General features: G+C 40.3%; 1 protein-coding gene across 3 annotated transcripts in view; it reads right to left on the bottom strand.

Annotated features, from left to right (window-relative positions):
- LOC145402258 (NAD kinase-like) overlaps positions 1-20,948 on the bottom strand; it is a 104,819-nt gene that overhangs the window by 10,610 nt on the left and 73,261 nt on the right. For all 3 annotated transcript variants that reach the window (XM_080274382.1, XM_080274383.1, XM_080274384.1), the window contains 6 exons: positions 10,132-10,261; positions 8,295-8,489; positions 4,488-4,590; positions 3,383-3,580; positions 2,072-2,229; positions 701-783 (listed from right to left, as the gene is read on the bottom strand). In XM_080274382.1, coding sequence (XP_080130508.1) covers positions 701-783; positions 2,072-2,229; positions 3,383-3,580; positions 4,488-4,590; positions 8,295-8,489; positions 10,132-10,261 — 867 coding nt within the window. The remainder of the gene's footprint in view (positions 1-700; positions 784-2,071; positions 2,230-3,382; positions 3,581-4,487; positions 4,591-8,294; positions 8,490-10,131; positions 10,262-20,948) is intronic.

Raw genomic sequence — 20,948 nt, 5'->3', positions numbered from 1 at the left:
CTTCACAGAAACTTTTCAAGAGATGAAGTGAGACACTGCCATCATTAACCCTTTTAGTATCAAAGGCCTTTCCAATATTGAAGCAAATTATCCATAATTATCAAGAATTAAATAAAAATATCATCACTGGACTGAAACGGTTAAGTACAACCACCCATCCATAACACAAGAGGGATAAGGCTGCTTGCAAAGCATGTGCTGGGTGGTGAGGTTGTCACAACCCCAAGCCAAAGGAGGTGTCTTGCCCTCAATGACATCCCTTTCTGTTGCCTATTAAAATATGAAAGTAATATGCAGGAGGAATTTCTCCCCCCCCCCACTTTATCCTTAAAAAATAAATAAATAAATAAATAAATAATTATAATAATAAAAATAAAATACAGTACCGTGCAAAACTTCACATTTCTTCAGCACAAGATGTCAATATTAAGACACAGACAATGAAGGCAAGAGACTGAATACATAATACGTCGTAATGATGCAAGATGGTAGGGACAGGGAATATAAGAAAAACATCAATAAGATACACTTAGCAATGTTAAGCAGTACACATTAACAAAAAGATAAAGCAAGTCAACATACAAAGTACACTCTATAATAAGTTACCAGTCAGTTTAGTCTTTGGTCAGTTTATGTGTGCATGTGAAAATTATGAGTGTGTGTCAGTCTTCTACACACACACATACACACACCACCTTACCTGTCTCCGTGAAAAAGTTCTTGTCTTTTTCTGCCATCAAAGGAAACCCACGCTGTGTTTCTGCTGTCTTTAGAAACTGCAATCTAAGCCACGAAATACAAGTTATCGTCTGAGCCAGGGAAGATATTGCATTTCTGTCCAAACTTTAGTACTGTCCTGTACTGTATTCTGTTTCCAAAAGACAATTCTATATTAATTTAAACTAATGCAGTACTACAAGTCATGATTTTATCCTGATCATGATGAATAGGCTACAGTACTATAGTATGACCTCTTCACTCTGACCTCACAAAGATCTGGCATTTCATTTTTTTGGACAGGGAATTTTCATAACAATTTCCTGTATTTTGGGCAAGATGTCAACTTGATATTTAAAAACTATCCCAAGAAAGAGATAATTTAAATGGCATTTTAGAAAAGATGACATTAGCTGTCTTTGGCCAAAGATATAATGACACCCTCACATGTATTCCAACATTCTGGTTATTCCTTACTATCATTAGTCTAACACAGACAAAAAGAGGAGGTTACTCTTGTTACCTAGATGCCAAGGGAAAAAAAAAAAAAAAAAAAAAAAAAAAAAAAAACAGGTAAATGACTTCCATATATGTAAAGCCCTACAAGAGGTGGGTTTTTGATTTATCAACTGACCTTTACATATCTAGGTAGTGCTTCCAAAGTTCCAAGTATGATCTTACTATAATACATCATATGGGGAATGTATGTATGAAGTTATTTTGTCACCTTCCAGACAATATATTCGACACCTCCATCACTTCTCTAATAAACATATAAAAGATGTATATCTAAGAACGATGATGATAATGATCATCATCGTTATCTTCATTTCTAATACCTCTATACCAGAAGCCTATGTAATGTAACCACAACATACAACACTCAGTTGTGGGGGTGGCCCATTTCCATCATGTGAAAATAAATCAACTATCCCACTAAACCCATACTGGTATTATGTACTGCATAGGGTACATATACTGTGACCATTAAGTTACCAAATATCACATCAAACTATGCAGTTATGAAATTCTTGTACTGAACAATGTAAATTTAACATTTCATGAATTATACCAACATTGCCAATACATGTTAAAACAACAGAGTAGCTTGCAATTTATGGGATTAACATTCCTGAAGCACCATAAGTGGTGTCTGTGAAAAAATTAGATACAGACGATTCGCATCGTCATAAACCAGTATAAAATCATGAGGACCATGAAAAATAAGATGAATGATGAAAAATAAACAGGATCATAACAAAATCGGAAGGATCACAAAAAATAATATGGTTACTAACAAAATAAAGATAATAAAAATTACAAAGAATCAAGAAAAACAAGATGGTGATGCTACCTTAAGCTCAACTCCAGCTGGGACGACGATAGGCCTAAATGAGAGTGAGTGTGGACAGATGGGAGTAAGCATGATGGCCGGCACTGAGGGGTGAATCATGGATGCCCCCGCTGCCACTGCATATGCTGTGCTGCCAGTTGGGGTCGACACAATCAAACCTACAAAGAGAGATTTGTTTTGCAATTTCCAGCTTCTGTGGCTCACTCTTCGCTTAAAATCATCTGATGGTTGTAGGAAAAGAACACACGTGTTATCCAGATATGATCAAAATAAGAGAGTAAGCTTCATATTACACTAACTCTGTTGAGTAAAAGCATTGGGCATCAGTAGGAACTGAATAACTGAGATCTCCTCACCATGGGAGGGTTACTGGTGACAATACTAACTCATGGAGTGTGCAACTACTTGCAGCAGAAACTTCCCCAGTGCACAAAATATTAACTTTTCTTTAATCAAGTTTTGGAAGACTGCATTGACATTTATGGGCATATGAGAATGAAGGATAAAAAAAATCATTCACCTGGGTGTAGCAATGCAAGTAAAAGCTGCACAAATGAGTACTCATAGATGTGACATTATTAGAAGCTATTATAACACAAGAATGATGTGTTATTGCCATCCATGGCATTAGGAGTGAAACTTGGACACCAATGGGTGGTAGTGTCATGAGAGGAGGGTTCCTACAATACAATAAAATTAAAATGATCAATCTTTTTCTACTGTCATACAATGACTTCCCTGAAGAAATGAATCAGATCCAAGGCAGATGACTACTGATAAATACAATTATCCATGGCCCCACCTGCATGCATGCAAGAATGCATGCGCGCACACACGCACACACACAAATAAAAAACTGTATAAACTTATAAATACTACTTACTCAAAAGCACTTCCTTCTTCACTAGCAAACTTGATGGAGGTAGCACTAATGGTCTTGTCCAAGTCAATGAAATCAGGTAGTAAAAGTAAAATGCACCAAGAAGGATGGAACTGAAGTACAGTATATTGGTGCTGTGATGAGGTGGGGCACATTGAGATGGTTTGTGCATGTGGATGGATGAAGGACGCCAATTGGGTGTAAGAAGTGAATGTCGAGGGTAGTGTTGTGAGAGGCAGACCGAAAAAGACCTGGGACAAGGCCATACACTGTGACCTCTGGGATTAGGGACTGAACTGGGAGGCTGCCAGAGACAGCTCAGAGTTGGAAGCCCCCATTAAGTGACCAAGGCCAATGCATGCAAGCGTGTTGGAGCCTTTATAAATGTTACTAAATTTTTTGATTTTAAAAAATCTCTCTCATATCCATACCATCGCCTTGGACGGAGGTAATTCTCTTCCCGTCCAGGTAGAGGTCAATGTTTGAGAGGTAAGGTGAGGGTCCACGATCAATCACCACCTCATTGAGCACCAGGAGGTTGGTAGGAGGTCGGCCGGTCTTGCCTGTGTCTTGGTCTTTGCGGATGATGATGCATCTCAGCCGGGATCTTAGAGTGAGAGCCGCATGACCTGTGGGAATGGGTGTTGCAATGACTGTTCAGCAACTAGTCACTTGGAACACTAGTACAGTACAGGCAGCCTTCGCTTTATGTCAGCAATGGGTTTCAAAGTATCAACACTCTCCATGTACAGTAAGTGGAACTGTACAGTATGTAACTTGTAAATCAACTTTACAAGTATCAAATAAACTTTAATAAGCAATTTTTTCTGCAATTTACTATGGTATCTGTATCAAAAAGGTATGTAAGCATGAGGAACTGATGATAATGACTTTGTGTCATATATTATATATCTATTATCATCATCACCACCATATCCCAGCTCTCCAACAGATGATTCAGTTTTACTAAAAGGAGTATTCAGACTCCCAAGAATTAAACATCAAACTTTGAAAACAAGCCAGACAGACACATACTTTTACATGAAACCACCAAGACATTGGCACTCATCATAATACTGTGATAAGCTATGGACAGACTGTTTATGTATATATTTGGAACATAACATAGAGAAAAATTGTACTGGAATTATCCAGACAGTGTTTTTTCTTGAAAAGTACTGATCATTATGTTCATGAAATTCCAACCTTCAAGCTGATCCCTCTACCAGTTTAGATATACCATCACACCCATAATGTCAGCAGAACAGAATGGTCAAAAAAATTACCTACAAACTTGAATGCCCACTCCCATCTATACACGGTCTTTGACAAAGCCTGTTATATACATGCAAATTATCCTAAACCACACAGTCATTCACTGACATCAATGGCTGGGAAAGGTTTAAGAATATCTGTATTCTAAACAGATCCATCTGCTCTAATTTAACCTAACTTATTCTACTTTCCTTTACATCAGCAAAACACAAGACACCAAACTTGTACCCTACCTCAGCTCCTTGATCCCATATGTCTCACCTTCCAGCACATTTGTGACCTGGTCCTGAAAGTTATCAAACTTGAATGGTGTGAGGAAGCCGAGGGAGCCCAAGTGGAAGGCCATCACGGGGGGAACACTTTGCTGGGGACAAATATATAGGGATTACTTTACAAACTCTAGTTTATCCACCTTAATCTGGAGGATATATTCATTCTTTTGCAGCTAACTTCATGTACCTAAATAACAAAATAAAACAATACAATGGCTCCACATCCTTTCCATGGTACTTGTGACTAGCACACAGGTATTCTATGTTACAACTCAGTTCAAAATGGAGAGATGGTACTTTTAGGCCATGTTAAAGTGGACAAAGTATAGATGGAATTGTTACATTAGTTTTGGGGGAGGGCTTATATCTAGCATATGCAAACTCAAGACAGGTTGGGATGGAAATTACTTTCTGTGAGATCCCTAACAGTGACTCAGCCTGTTGTGGATGCAGAACACTATATCATGTATTTTTTAACTAGATGAAGATCCCTAATTCCTTTCAGATCAGTTGATGGCCAAATGTTATATGCAACCAATGAGACTCATTCCTACCTGATAACTATACCTTATCAAATCTGATCCAACCTTAACTTAGTATTTGAGATAAGGGAGTAGCCAAATTCTGTTATGTGGATGCAATGCAAGTATAGTAGATGTTCATTTATCACAAGGATATACTGTATGATTCTGCACTCCAAAAAGACATATAAAGAAAACTTAGATCCCTAACAGTGACTCGACTTGTTGTGGACGCAGAAGACTGTATCATGTATTTTTTAACCAGATATATACACCAGGAAACCATTTACTACGCTGGGTGGTAACCATATAACCAAATTTTGGCACCTGGTGGTTTAGTGAGTAATTATTGCGCTCCAATCGGACTGAGCCGGTGAAGGTTTATATCCAAAGGGTGGTTGGGGTTGATTGCTCATGTAATGCCACTCAGGGATGAGGGAGGCTGGTCACTCTCATCTTAAATGTCGGGACCAACTGCTTAGCCCCGGCCTCCTACGCTCCTCATGGGGCAACGTAGGATTGGATGATGGATCAATGGATGGATGTAAAATTGGAGAAACTTGCTGATACAGAGAAGTTAGGTGTTGATTTCAAACCCTGTCACTAATGCAGTATGTCTGTCCAGGTTGAATTAACTGTCTAGTGGTAAGATAAGAGAGTTCACTACAGTAAATGAGAGTGGGTTGGTTGAGAAAAGTGCAAATTTAAACCCAGACCAGGAAGAGACAAAGTAGGAGGCTATGAGAAAGGGTGGTGTGCCTTGGGGAGAAAGGTCACTACTGAGAGGGGAGAGAAATGCTTCCAGATCCTTTTGTGGAACACCCTCACAAGATGCAGCAAAGACAAGAGACTGATAGACAATCATCATCATCATCATCATCATCCAGCACTCCTTCCCCACTTAACCCGCCGCGTGCCAGTGCCGTTTTAAAACGGTCTGACATAATTCCGCGGCCAGTGCCAGTGTCGTTTTAAAACGGTTTAAAAATAAAAACTTCACTGTGACCGCATTTTTCAAGATTCGCAGGTAAAAATACACAGCCATGTAAGGTAACTGTTCCTCTACCATTCCCCAGGCTGTCAAGGCCATACACTCACTCGCTCCCCCCCTCACGCTCACTCTGCCTGTGTGCCAAACCCAGTGCTGTACATAGTGAAGGCATTTTGTAAATATTTTCTTGTAAGTGTAAGGACTATATAGTGAAGTCTAGTTGTAAATACCTTCTTGTAGGTGCCAGGACTGTACGTAATGAAGTCAGGTTGTACCTATCTTCAAGTAAGTATAAGATAATGCATTCACAGTGAGAAAGACATGCAAATTGTGATAGAAGCTGAAGTAATCAGTAATCAGAAGTGTACTGAACATTGCTATACCTTCCCAGCATAAATACCTGAGAATACCTTCCATAGAAAACAGACTTCTCTCATGTACGTGGTGAGCGTGAGAGAGCAGCTATACTGTACCTGTACAGAAGTATGCAGGACTCAATAAAACAAATTTCCGAGCCTCGTTGAGCATTTTAATGGCGAAATTCATTGTTTCCACATCAAAATCTATCATTTTAGCCCCCCCCCCCAAAAAAAAAGGTCAGCACTGGGGTGACCCATAGGGCCAGAAATAGCCGGCACACGGCGGGTTAAGGATGTGGTGAGACAGGGATGGACAGATTGATAATTAAAACAAATAACATAGGAAAAAATATAACCACTGAATTAAACAGACAAATTTGCTGCAAAATTCTTATACATATTTAACTTTACATTATGTGAGAAATAAATGTCTCCTGACAAACATTACAGTACAAAACAAAATGTACTGGGAAGAACAATAAAGCATAAACAAGTCAACTGGGAAAATAACTTTTATCCTTCAGGCACTCACCTGCATACAGTTTGGTATATCATTTAGGACAGTGGTCCCCAACCCGTAGTCTGCGGGCACCATGGCGCCCACAGAGCCTAATTATAGAGCCCATGGGGTGCCTTGGAAACATATGATATATTTATCATTCTTTTTCAGAGTTATAAATAAAATACATATATATATATATATATATATATATTGTATATTTATCATCTTATCTCATCAGCCGTTTGAGTGTCCACTGCAGGACCAGCCTATCCCAACCGAAGCGGGGACGATACAGCCAATGTATCTCTACCAAGTGGCTTAGGCCGTCTAGCAGAGATTGTATGTAGGGTGAGAAGTGCTTGTAAGTGTACTGTAGTGTTGGAGTGGCTTTGGATGTGTGTGTGGTCTGTGAACCAAGTGTAATCGGCCAGTGCAAGCTGACTGGGTGCAAGCATACTTTATAGTATGCGACACTGGTTCACCCACAGCATCCCTTATGTCCGCCAATGCAGTACATGGCCAGAAGAATGCTCCCAAAGTTTATTACTCTGGCGGGGCGCGAACCCTCGTTCTTCAGTGTACGAAAACGCACACTTTACCACTGTACGTATATATATATACAGTATACATATATACATGCACGTGTGTGTGTGTGTGTGTGTGTGTGTGTGATTTTTTTTCTGGCTCCCTCCACTATACTAACATTGGTAAATGTGGCCCAAAGCCCACAAAAGGTTGGGGACCACTGTATTAGGGTCATATTATTGAAAGTGACAACACAAAAGTATGGGCAACCCCCAGTTTTTTACTATACAGTAACTTCTGAAACATGTGTTGATGACTGAACATGTCTGATATTTCTGTAATATTGCTTACTATACTCTGTAATATGGGATGCTGGCTGTTAATATTACAGGTGTTCTATATACGACTTACATAAATTAGGTGCTTGCTTACAACTCTGCACTCTCAGATTTGGCTGGGAGTGTTGACGAAAGACATGTCAATGAGAGGGACTGCTTCATAGCAGTATAATGGGAACCACATGGGGATTTTCTCAGTCATGAGCACTTGCATGCATTTTTTTTTTTTTTTTTAACATTTGAAAAGAGTAGATTATTAATGGGAAAAACAAAAAAGAATCTGACTAAAGCTTAAAGGTTATCAAGCAGCATACAGCTGGTGACAAAACTTCACCTTACATTTCACCTTTTGTTCTTCTCACCTCCCTAAGCTAGTTAGTATTCCAAAGCTGAGAGAGACTTGGTATTGTTTCTCTGTCAACATATGTTTCTCCTTGATATGATGTATCAATGACGAAAGCAACTGGCAAGCCATGAATGTGAAGTATAACCAGTGGATACGTAACACAACTTTTCTCCCCCAATGTACCTGGGGAATTTAAGAGCTCAAACAAGAGTACCTGGAAGAGTGAAGAAGCGTAAAGGAGCGTGCCATCACCACCGAGACATATGATGAAGTCTATCTTGTCAGTAAGGTCATCATGGCCCTCCCTGAAGCTCATCAACTTGTCCCTCAGCACTGGGAACCCCGGATGTGACGTCACCAGGCCGTCCTCAAGCACTGATGCCTCCACGAATACCACCATACGCTTGTCCTGACGCAGAGAAAGAAGGAAGTAAGGATCTATGCACCTTTCTAGCACTTAACCCACATCTCTCTGATGATGCTTTTATTCAACTTCAGAGATTTTTTGAACAGCAAGAGTTTGGTAGGGGGTCCACAAACATCATAAACTTGTGCTGAGGGAAGAGAATGAAAAGTGGGGTTCTATCTATTGTATCTTTCCAATGCTTTAACTCATTCAGTCCTGAGATGACTTTTTCATTTCTTTCTTCCTTTCTCCTAATGATTTTACTCAGTTTATGACAGACTTTCCAAACTGATGGGGGTTGATTTTGCCTCAACAAAAAACCTTCATTACAACAGGCCTACACTAACTTGAATAAAACTATTTATTATATGAAATACAGGAAAAAACAAATAATTGAAATAAAAAGAACATCAGGTCTCACAGGTCTTTACTTTCCTAAGCTACAGAAAATAGTCTGAAGGCAGCAAATCCCTCCACAGAAATCACCATATGCTTATCCTAGGCAGAGGAAAGAGGAAAAGAGGGCTCTATTTATCTTTCTAATGCATAAGTATTCCGCTGTGAGAAGTCTTTCCTGAGTTAAATAAAATAATCCTCCAGCACTGATGCCTCCACAACCACCATTAGTCTTTTCCTGGCATATATATAAAGCAAGTGAGGCTCTATCCATCCTCCAACCACTTAACTGCTGCACTTTAATTTTATTCTTGCTATCAGCTGATGCTTTTACTAAGCTTGGAGAAAACTTTTTGAATGGGAAAAGCTGGATACAACCTCCTTAAACACTCCCACACGTTTTTTCCTGGGCAAAGATATAGGGGAAACAAGGCTCTATCTATCTCTGTGAAGTTTTTATCTGATTTGGACCAAACTTGGCCCACATAATGAGGATCAGACAAGGGGATGACTTAATGCTTTCAAGAACAGTAAGTCCAAGATCAAGGTTGGTAATGTTAACATAACAGCTTTTATCTGATTTACACCAAACCTGGTTTAAGAGATCAGCGTAAGGTGAGATGGAATTAAGTTTAAGAACAATCAGCCAAAGGACAAGGTCAAATGTTCGACCCTACAACTCAAACAGATTTGATTCAATCTGAACTAAACCTGGAATGACTGAGGGTCAGTCAAAGATGAAGTGATCTGATGTTAAGAACAATAGGTCAAAGGTCGAGGTTACAGTGCAAGGTTAACTCAATCAGTTTTTATACAATATGGACCATGCTTGGTGGAAGGGCTGATGGTCAGATAAAAATAAACTGTAATCTGCTTCTGAAAACAATCGGTCACAGGGCAAAGTCAAATACTGTATTCAGCCCTTATACCAGTTGTAGGGTGTTGGCACTGCATTCTCAGAGTGGTCCTTCTTGTCCTGGAAATGGTTTTGGAGGTAAATCTCTCTCTCTCTCTCTCTGTATTTTATATATAAAATGTATCATTTAATAAGCTAAATGCCTCTCTAAAGGTAACAATCTAACCAATTAACTACTGCTTACAGCTACTAATCATCTACACTTGTTTTATTCGAACAGCCGAAAACCACCACCAACACTAGAATAACACGAACACCATAAAATAACTGTATAGGGATGACAATTTGAGCCAGGTTAAGGTGAAAAGGGTATAACCAATGTGATGTACTTACAAGTGTGAGCCACCTGACAAGTTGTATAAATGGCTGAATGACCTGTGCATCCCGCACCTTCTTTATCACTAGTACGGACAATGGCGGCTTGTACCACGTCAGGCGCTGGCTTGCAGGGTCCTGGATCGTCCTGGGGAAAGAAACACTGATTAGGTTCCCTGTTATGCACATGAGAACTTAATAACGCAGTATCAGATTAAGCTATTATTTTGCACCTGATACCTTGTCCTGTAAGGAGAGGATTGGATAAAATGATCTACAAGTGATTCTGTCAACACACAGTAATGACCCATCCCCCCAACGCTACATGAGTATTTCGGATGAGCTTAATTGATAACGGTGGCAGATCTACTTTATTTTATTTAATTTCTTTTTTTTTCTTCTTCTTTTTTTTCTTTTTTTAAAGGGAGGGGATTCTGATCAAGATAATGCAACGGGGAAACCAAAGGCAGGGATATCCTCCTTCCCACAGATTAACCTCTTCATTTCCATGACACAATGCTTAGCCAGTTCTTAATATCTCCAGATAATTTTATTCACATTCGGAGAGATTTCAAACTGGAAGGGTTAGACACAGCCTTAATTAACATCTTCGGCAGGAGGTCATTCCCAAGTTGACTAACATTGCTGGAAAGTAGTTAAAATTAATTGGAATATACATCATGGCATGGAAGGGGTAAAACAAAAAGTTACACATGCATTCTGGAAGTACGGTATTTGTTATGCCTTGGATATACAGTAGAGTACAGGCACATGCTCATACTGTACTCATTATATATATTATACCTTCTCATCATGGAAAAGGGGCATATGAGAAAGGGTCCTAGCCCCTTCATCCCCCACTGGATGCGCCCCCCAACAATCACTTCATACGATAATACCAATAATTGGAAAAAATCACATTTTTTTTTTTTTTTTAAGGTACAAGCAATTACATGAGATAGTTCAGAAGTGGCCAAATCTTACCAGCTATCTGGTAACGCATCTTCGACTTCATTTTTATCGGTCTAATACTCCACTAATCTACACTGTGGTGCAAACTTCAAGACCTCCTTTGTCAGCATTAAGCCTCAACTGTGCCATGACATGTTGTTATCCTTTGTTCTTGTTATCTACAGATGATTTCATACTTGCTAGGAGACCTCTACCCTGGAGAGAGAGAAAAAAAAAAAAAAAAAAAAAAAAAGAAAAAAAAATCCTTGTCAGCCTAAACAGTGTTTTCTCTGTTCACTTATCATGCAGACAGCTCTCTCTCTCTCTCTCTCTCTCTCTCTCTCTCTCTCTCTCTCTCATAATCTATTCTCAACAGCAACAAGATAACAAACCTGAATGTAGGAGTCAAACTGATTAAAAAAAAAAAAAAAAAAAAAAAAAAAAAAAAAAACCAAATTAATACAGAAGAAAATTATACACCCAGACAAGATAAGGAAAAAAATGTTAACCCCAAAGAACTTTCCCAGTTTCCCCTCCCTCCCTTCGGCTCCTTCCTGCCCCTTCCCCTTCTTACCCCTCCCCCTTCCTACTCCTCCCCCTTCTTACTCATTCCCCTTCCTAACGCTCGCCTTTCTACCCCCCCCCCCTCATCTTCCCAGGAAACAATAATTTGTCTGGTTTCCCATCTTCATCTGGAGGTAAAAATAAATGGATATACACTGGGAAAAATCTGATTACAATGCCAACTCTATATTTTGGGGAGAAGACTCACTCAAGTGGTGTTGGTAACCGCCAGACGATTTTATTACGCCAAAAAATACCCTGACCGACGAAGGGTTAGTAGTGTGAAAGACATACAAAAAATCAGAGGGAACGTGACTAAAAATTCAACAAAAACTTTATGCTAGTCTAACTTCACGTGCAGGAGGATGTAGCCTTTTTTCTCTTCAGTAGGTTTTGCTCAGAGATCATGAGGCAGTTTGTTCATTAGCAGCTAACTCTCCCCCCCCCCCACCTCTCTCTCTCTCTCTCTCTCTCTCTCTCTCTCTCTCTCTCTCTCTCTCTCTCTCTCTCTCGTGTGTGTGTGTGTGTGTGTGTGTGTGTGTGTGTGTGTGTGTGTGTGTGTGTGTGTGTGTGTGTGTGTGTGTGTGTGTGTGTGTGTACAAAAAAGGAATGCCTCTTTATTTATAAGCCTTGGGTTATGACAAGGATGAAGTCATTTGATCTGAGAAGGAATGCGAGTACACAACAAAGCTAAATAAGTTACGTTTGTCCAAAGCTAAACAAGCTATATTTGTCCAAAGCTAAATAAGTTACGTTTGTCCAAAGCTAAATAAGTTACGTTTGTCCAAAGGTAAACAAGTTACTTTTGTCAAAAGGTAAATAGGTTACATTTGTCCAAAGATAAATGTTACATTTGTCCAGAGCTAAATACATTACATTTGTCCAAAGGTAAATAAGTTGCGTTTGTCCAGAGCAAAATAGGTTTCATTTGTCCAATGCTAAATAAGTTACATTTGTCCTTAACTCTCAGGCTTCTATGACTCCCTCAGCTTAATAAAAATCGTGTGGTAAAAAAATCGTGCCGACTATGACAAGGTTATTAGTGGTAAAATAAGCGCTCTCAGACTGCTGTGACTTAAATAAATAAATGCAAATAACGTGTTAAGACGCATTAATCCTGGAGGGTGAGGCCGTAGTGGCATGGGAAAGGTATTATCATGCTGATGTGGTAAACATAATTCCATTGGCAGTGAATTTCTAGGTCTGTGGAAATCAGCATGACACTTTCGGCAGTACAGCCTGAGATACGGTTCCCCGATAAGATTAACCGGAGATAAAGAGTGGGAATACTCTGACGATCACGATGAGTGTGGGCGTGACAAAAGGTGTGGTAAACAAAGAGTGATGTGAGCGGATGGCTGACTCACTCCCTCCCTCACTCACTTCTCCCACCCACCCACCTGCCCTCACTCTTCGCGGAAGCTGGTGAGGGGTGTTTGGCGGCGTGTCAGCGAATGAGAGAATGGAAGAATGATAAACAGGTTAAGATGGACATTGCGAGTCATGTTAGCCTCGGCTGGTGATTATGCACACACACACACACACACACACACACACACACACACACACACACACACACACACACACACACTAGGAAAAAGGGAAATATAATAACATACAAATGCGTAAGAGGAAAAGGAAACAAATCACCACAACACACGACTTCCAAATGGAACACCACGAGAACACGATGTAAAACAGCATTACCAAATAGGAGGTAAGATTTACGGAGTCACTCACAATGGGAAAACCGCGTCAGAACGTGTCCAGGAAGCTCTTGTCCTTTCAGCCTTCTTTTATTTACACACAATTCTCTCTCCACCTCTACAGCTTTATTATTTTTTTTCTTCCACTGCTCCTTCATGCTCTCCCCACCTCAGTTACTTCTCTTCTTTTTCTTTTCCTTCTTTTATTTACACACTTCTCTTTCCATCTTCACTTCTCAATTTTTTTTCGTCCACTGCTCCTTCATTCTCTCCCCACCTCAATTACTTCTATTCTTTTTCTTTTCCTTTTTTTTTTACCCCCTCCACTCCTCCTTCACCCTTCAAATCCCACAAACCGGTCCGTTTCTTTTCTCTTTCAAGGTAAGTTCTCTTCTACACCAGACAGGAACACAGGATTTTCTCTTTTATACTTTCATTTTGATTACCCTGAAAGATATAATTCCAGCAGGATCTCTTTCGCTGACGGGATCAAAGGTAACTTGATCCAATTCAGAACGATGACGCGTTTCTATCTTATTGTTACTGACAGATTATAACTGAGCTTAGGAATGACCCTCCTATCTATCTTATGTACTGTACGTCTTTATATATATTGTACGTCTTTATATATACTGTAATAAGGTCTGGTTACTCGTACATCACTCGCTTTTCCGTTTCGTTATACAAAGATTCATCATTCATTCATTGCCAGACGCCACGTATCCCAAACGGGGTGGCCAAGGGCTTAGAGTTAATTGTTTTACAGGGAGGGGCACTAATCCTCCACCAACCCCACTTGACACGTAGGGATTCCGTGTCGTTATACAAAGATGCCTCACACAAATACTTTCAATGAACATATCCTTCCATTTCATTTTTCATTTCTTTCCTTCGCGTACTAGAAACACAGAACTGTGCCTGAAACAATTCTTTTTATTTTAATTTCCACATTAAATTTTTCTACACATAAAAGCATTTTGGTCCTTTTTCTTGTTTTCTTTTTTGCATTTCATTTTCCAAAGAGAAATTTCGAAGACTATGAAGTGTGAGGTCCGTCCCCAGGCATAAGGGTTGTATTCTAAGTGGCTTTGGAGAATTCGTAACATGTCTTCCTTAGCAATTTATTCTACACATTACACCTCATTATCCCCTTGTGCGTTACTGAAATTTTACCGATATTAACAAACACTACACGATATACTAGAGAACATCAAAGTATAATACTTCGAATAAATCGCTATGGAAGAGGTGTTACGAATCCTCCATGCCGCTCTAAGTACAGTATGAACTGCACATTGAGGTGGACGTGTTGGGGAATTTCCCGTCTCCCTCCCGTGGGAAAACAAGGGCCAGAAATTCCCCACCTCCACCCCGAACGCTGCTCTGGAATACGAGAGAATAACGAACGAGGAGAAACGTAGGGGAAAAAAAAAGGAAAATAGACTCCTTGTTCCTCCTGCTCCTTATAATCATCATCATCGCTGTCATCGTTCCCATCATTATCTTCATCATCTTTTTCCTCCTACTCCTCCTCCTCATCATCATCACCGTCATCATCGCCACCATCATAATCATTATCATCCCAATCCCCATTCCTCTTATCATCATACCATCATCATCATCATCATCATCTCAATCCCCCTTCCCCTTATCATCATCACCATCATCATCGCCACCATCATTATCATTATCATAATACCCATCATCGTCGTAGTCGTCATCCTTATCATCAACCTTTCCCTCCTACCCCCCTCCTCCTCCAATATTATCATCACATTTTCTTTTTAAATCCACAAGGCCATTTCATTCAGCTTTGGAAAAACCCTTGGAAGTGAAGTGCTTAACCACATCAACATGATTTTTTTAGTATATTTTTGTTACGGCCAGACGATTTTGTGCAACACAGACGGTTTGGTGGTATCAGTGTTAATGAAAACCGTGTACCTTAAGCCTTCCATAAAAAATCTAAGTTGAAAAATCGTCTGGAGGCAGCGATAACCCTATTGGTCCAACGACGATTTTTATGTTCTTCCTGCTAGTGCCTGACGATTTTATTCAGCTTACAGGAGACGACAGGTAATACAGAGGGCTAATGAAGGTATGTCTAACCTCTCTCAGTCGAAAAGTTTACCCAGTGGTGAGAAAAATTGTTTGTTGATGCCAAGAATAAGGTAAAAAAATAAACAAATAAATACATCACGGGACTGAAGGGATTAAACTAAATAATTCCGGGTGGCTTTTGAAATCACCTTGGTAACATCCATTTCCAAACTAGGGGGAAACCAGAACAGGAGGGGAAAAACTCGAAAACCAAAAAAGGAAATTCAGGTGTTATTATAGGTTTAAGTGTGAGGAATATAACAAGGGACAGGAGCAAAAATTCACGGGTTTTCCACGAGGTTCTCTCTCACCTCCCCCCCTCCTCACCACTCCCCCCCCCTCACCAAACATCCTCCCTGGCGCTTCTTGGCATTTAGCTTCCGGTGAGGTAGAGTGGTAAAGGATAGATAGATAGAGACTGATAGATAGATAAACATACAAACATACTGGTATATACTGTATGAGATATATACACATGGATGGGTAAAATATGGGGAGAGAGAGAGAGAGAGAGAGAGAGAGACATTTGTCTGGTCTAGAATATTTATGAAGATGTGTTATCACTGTTACGAAACAGCTTGTCTTCTCACACACACACACACACACACACACACACACACACACACACACACACACACACATCCACCCAGCTCGCTATCACACACACACACGCACTTTTCCACCCCACTATCACACACACACACACACACACACACACACACACACATCCACCCAGTCCGCTATCACACACACACACGCACTCTTTCCCACCCCACTATCACACACACACACACACACACACACACACACACACACACACACACACACACAAACACACACACGTCCACCCAGCTCGCTATCACACACACACACACACAAACACACACACGTCCACCCAGCTCGCTATCACACACACACACGCACTCTTTCCCACCCCACTATCACACACACACACGTCTCCAAGTATACACACATTATCACAGCCCCTTCCCGCATAACCAAAAAAGCACAAGACCAAACAACCACATCAGTCAGTCAGTGAGGAAGCGTGTGCATGAGACGGGGAAAATATCAGGAAGGTAGTCATGAGGAAAAACGGTAAATATGAAGAGTCAGTAAGAAGATTTGCATCTCTCTCTCTCTCTCTCTCTCTCTCTCTCTCTCTCTCTCTCTCTCTCTCTCTCTCTCTCAGGTGGTAAAAGGTCACAATGATGATGATGATGATGATGATTCCACAATTTCGCCTCGACCATAATCCTCGAAACTTACAGTCAGTCCAATTATGGCTATTATTCTTGTCATCAGCACGTCAGTCAGTCAGTTCGTCAGCGAGAGTATGCCTGGGACGAGTGGGCTTGTGTCAGGCGGGGAGCTATGAATTTTTTTTTTCTTTTTTTTTTCTTTTATGTGTCCGACTCTGCTCTCAAGGCCCAGTAGTCCTCCTACATGCCATACGCCTCTACATCCGCATCTTAGCACCATCTTCTCTGTCAGATTACCCACAAGGCTTCTTAAACTCTTTTTACTTTAACTTGGCCTATAACTAACATCTCTATTATTAATCCCGGGTTGTTAGAGGAGACTTATACTAGAATTTGATGCTAGTCACGAGGCAGTGAAATGAAAAGACTGCAAAGCTCCATCACTGTCTCTTTTTGCCACTGGATTATATAAAATAAGCCGCAAAAGGATAAAAATCTAGGCCATGTTAAGGTGAAATAACTAAATACCCATTCAATATCAGTAGGTATTTTATTAACACTGGGATGTAAACACAGATCAGCTGACGCCATCACTCAATCACGTGCTAATAAACTCTATGCTGTAGAGGGATCAGCTGACGCCAACAGGCAACCACGTGCTAATAACTTGGTGATACAAAGATCACTGACGCCAACACTCAATCACGTGCTAACAACTTTGTGATGTAAACAAGGATCAGCTGACGCCAACATTCAACCAAGTGCTAATAACTTTGTGGTGTAACAGAGATGCTTACGCCAACACTCAACCACGTGTTAACAACTCTGCGATGTAAACAGAGATCAGCTGACGTCAACACTCAACCACGTGCTACTACCTCTAAGCACAGATACCAGATGTTGCCACCACCTCTTGATTACAAACCAAGGACATAAGGAGGACGCCAAAGTGTTCCGCGTGATTAGAATGCCCAAACGATCCTCTTCACACTCTTGACATTAAAGGTTGCTTCCAAAGGTGATTTCAATTCCACGTCAACGAAAAGATTTCCAAAATATTACACTTTAGGTAGGTACAGGGCTTATAAAGAATTCCATGGTAACTTCTAAATCCAGAATAGTACATGAAAGCAAAACAGATTCTAAGTAACACCAATAACAAAGATGACTGTGGCGGGTTTAGTTAGTTAGCATCGTAACTATGGGCAACGACTAAGGTATCGACATTAGGAGAGGTAATGGGAAGAGCTGTATAATCTGACAATTGAGCCGTCTGGTTATATCGGTGCCACCACATGAAGGCATCCCTCTCCACCACAAAACGCGGCAACTGTGACATTAAGAGGCAGGAGTGGTTCATGTGGCTACTATAAACACAATTATTACCTGGTTCACCTGGCCAGCCCAACCAGCTGACACCACCAAGGTCACTGTCGTCTCACCGGGATAAGATAAGGTGGATCATTTGCAAGCCTCACTCTCAGCCTGTCTACCTGTTGTCAGTTTATGTGCCTGTCTGTCTGTTTCCCAATCTATCTACCTGCCTGTTTATCTGTCTGTCTGTTTATCTGCCTGTCTGTTTGTCTGCCTGTCTGTTTGTCTGCCTGCCTGTCTGTTTGTCTATCTGTCAGTTTGTGTCTGTCGTACCAATAACACCGCTAGCACTTCATAATCTTACCAACACACAACAACCATAACCACATTAAAACCGCCCAGACAAAACAGCACCGGCGCGTCCGAATATTATCCTTGACCTGCGACCTCCAGCTGCACTAATATCCAACCACTTCTTCCCAGCCCCACACAATGCTGATAACACAATTCGATCAGGCATACGAAAGATACGCTATAACGTACATACATACAGAGGAAAGGTACATAGATACATACATACATAGGAACATACATGGATACATACATACATACATAGAAACGTAGAGATACATACACACACACATGCAAAAGAACTGGATCAAATTTCGGCTTCTTAAACAAAGATCTTTACTCCTTCCTTCCATGTACTTTATTATTTTCCATCTCGCTACCTCCAGACGGTCTTTATTACGCACTAAGGAGACTTTTCCAACTGGAGGGGTTAGATAAAGCCTTCATTAACCCTTTCATTACTATATTCGTTTTACTTTAACTTGGCCTGAAATTACCATCCCTCCATCTCGAATGCCGCCTTGCAACAGGAAGATTAACACCAGAACATGACGCTAGTCACGAAAAAGTGCCACGGAAAGAATGTAGAGTTCCAGCTTCATTTGTTTCTTATTGTCACCGAACGACGTGAAATAAGCTGCAAAATGACGACAATCTGGACCAGGTTGAGGAGACACGGGTATGAAGGCGTGTCCTGTGCTAAATAAAATCGTCTGGTGGTGACAAGAATTAAACACCAATATAAAAATGCCTCAGAGGTCTCAAGTGATCAAAGGACACCATCTTATCTCTTATCTCACACGCTGTACTCACCCCACTCACTCGCAACCTATGACGTTTCACTCGTTAAGGCCAAAAGTATTGCTCGCTGGCATGGCTCATTCCGTAACGCCTTTCCCTCATTAATTTATTCTATCCAATGCCCCCTTAGTTCTTTTCAGCACAAGGACGTCGTTTTTGTTTTTCTTGCTGCTACCGGACGATTTTATTAAGCTGCTGACATATATGTAGCCTATATATATCTACATCTATATCTATCTATCTAATTGAATCAAATATCTAATTCACAACTAACACGAAAGTTTCTTTGAATGATTCTTTCTCTCTCTCTCTCTCTTGCACACACACACACACACACACACACACACACACACACACACACACACTCCCTCTCTCTCCCCCAACCCCACCACGTACTCACCAGGCATATGAGTCTCTGCTTATCCTCATGTTGATTTGTTGACAAGCACGGACGTAAACAACAACACAAACAAACAAACGATGGGGACGGAGAGAGAGAGGGGGGGGGACTGCCTGTTATTGTTTTGTCTGTTGAAGAAAGTGACGTGATGAAAATGATGAAGGAAATGATGACAAGTGATGAGCGTAATGAAATAATGAATGTGACGCAGTGAAGGAAATGATGATAATGACGAATGTGATGAAAATAATGAAGCGAGGCGATGAAAATGATGAGAGAGAGAGAGAGAGAGAGAGAGAGAGAGAGAGAGAGAGAGAGAGAGAGAGAGAAAATGGAGAAATGAATTCCCCGAGCTAGGCCCCGCTGGGTTACAGGAGGACGCTACCCCTGCCGGCGACGGTAGCCCGGGCGAGGAGAGAGAGAGAGAGAGTCGATACTTTGATGTGCTTAGGTCTCTTTGCACCTCTTCGTTAGTGATTCATTCTGCGTTATTATTATTATTATTATTATTATTATTATTATTATTATTGTGGCCCCAGACTCATCATCCTAGCAGCGGACGATTTCATTCAGCTGACAGGGAGACCACTCACACTAGGAAGTAAATTAAAGAATGACTTACGCAGTTAGAATGACCCTGAGTTGTGTGTGTGTGTGTGTGTGTGTGTGTGTGTGTGTGTGTGTGTGTGTGTGTGTGTGTGTGTGTGTGTGTGTGTGGGTGAATATTCCTGCTACCTCCAGTCGATTTTATTCAGCTTAGAGAGAGACTATGGGAACTGGAGGGGTTGGATCCAGCCTTAACCTACCCTTCAGCACACGAGCTCTCCTTAAAGCTGAAGAAAACCGTCTGGATAAGGGACAACTAAAAAAAAAAAATCGTCTAAAAATCCCCCCCAAATCCAATAAAACCAAAGAAAATAAACTCGTCTGGATGTGACAAGAATAAAACTCAGTAAAATCAATAAAATCGTCTGAAAATAGCAAGCCCAATAAAGCCTATAAAATCGTCCAGATGTGAGAAAATTAAATCAAGAGAAAAATCGTCTGGATGGGTTAAGAATAAAGCTAATCACTAAAATCGTCTGGAAAAAACACCAATAAATCAACAAAATCAATAAAATAAAATAAAAATCATCTAGTTACTGAAAGAAAAAAATTACTAAAATAAATACAGAAGAAAAAAATCACTAAAACAATTATAGAAGAAAAATCACTAATCAATAAACAAGAAAAATAACTAAGAAAAAATCACCAAAATAAACAAAAAATCACTAATTAAACACAATCAGGAATCACTAAAATAAATAACAAACTCACTAAAGCAAACAGAAGACGTAAAAATCACTAAAATAAATCAATATCGTCTGATGTCAGGAATAAATCACAAATCACGTGATCAGCGGGTGGGAGTGGCGTGATTTATGTAATGAGCTATAACGAGATGTG

The sequence above is a fragment of the Coenobita brevimanus genome, chromosome 57 (assembly GCF_032717465.1).
Source record: "Coenobita brevimanus isolate Jiangsu-jjx chromosome 57, ASM3271746v2, whole genome shotgun sequence".
NCBI classification, from domain to species: Eukaryota; Metazoa; Arthropoda; class Malacostraca; order Decapoda; family Coenobitidae; genus Coenobita; species Coenobita brevimanus.
The sequence above is the reverse complement of the archived record's forward strand: the minus strand, read 5'-3'. Positions and strand labels throughout refer to the sequence as shown.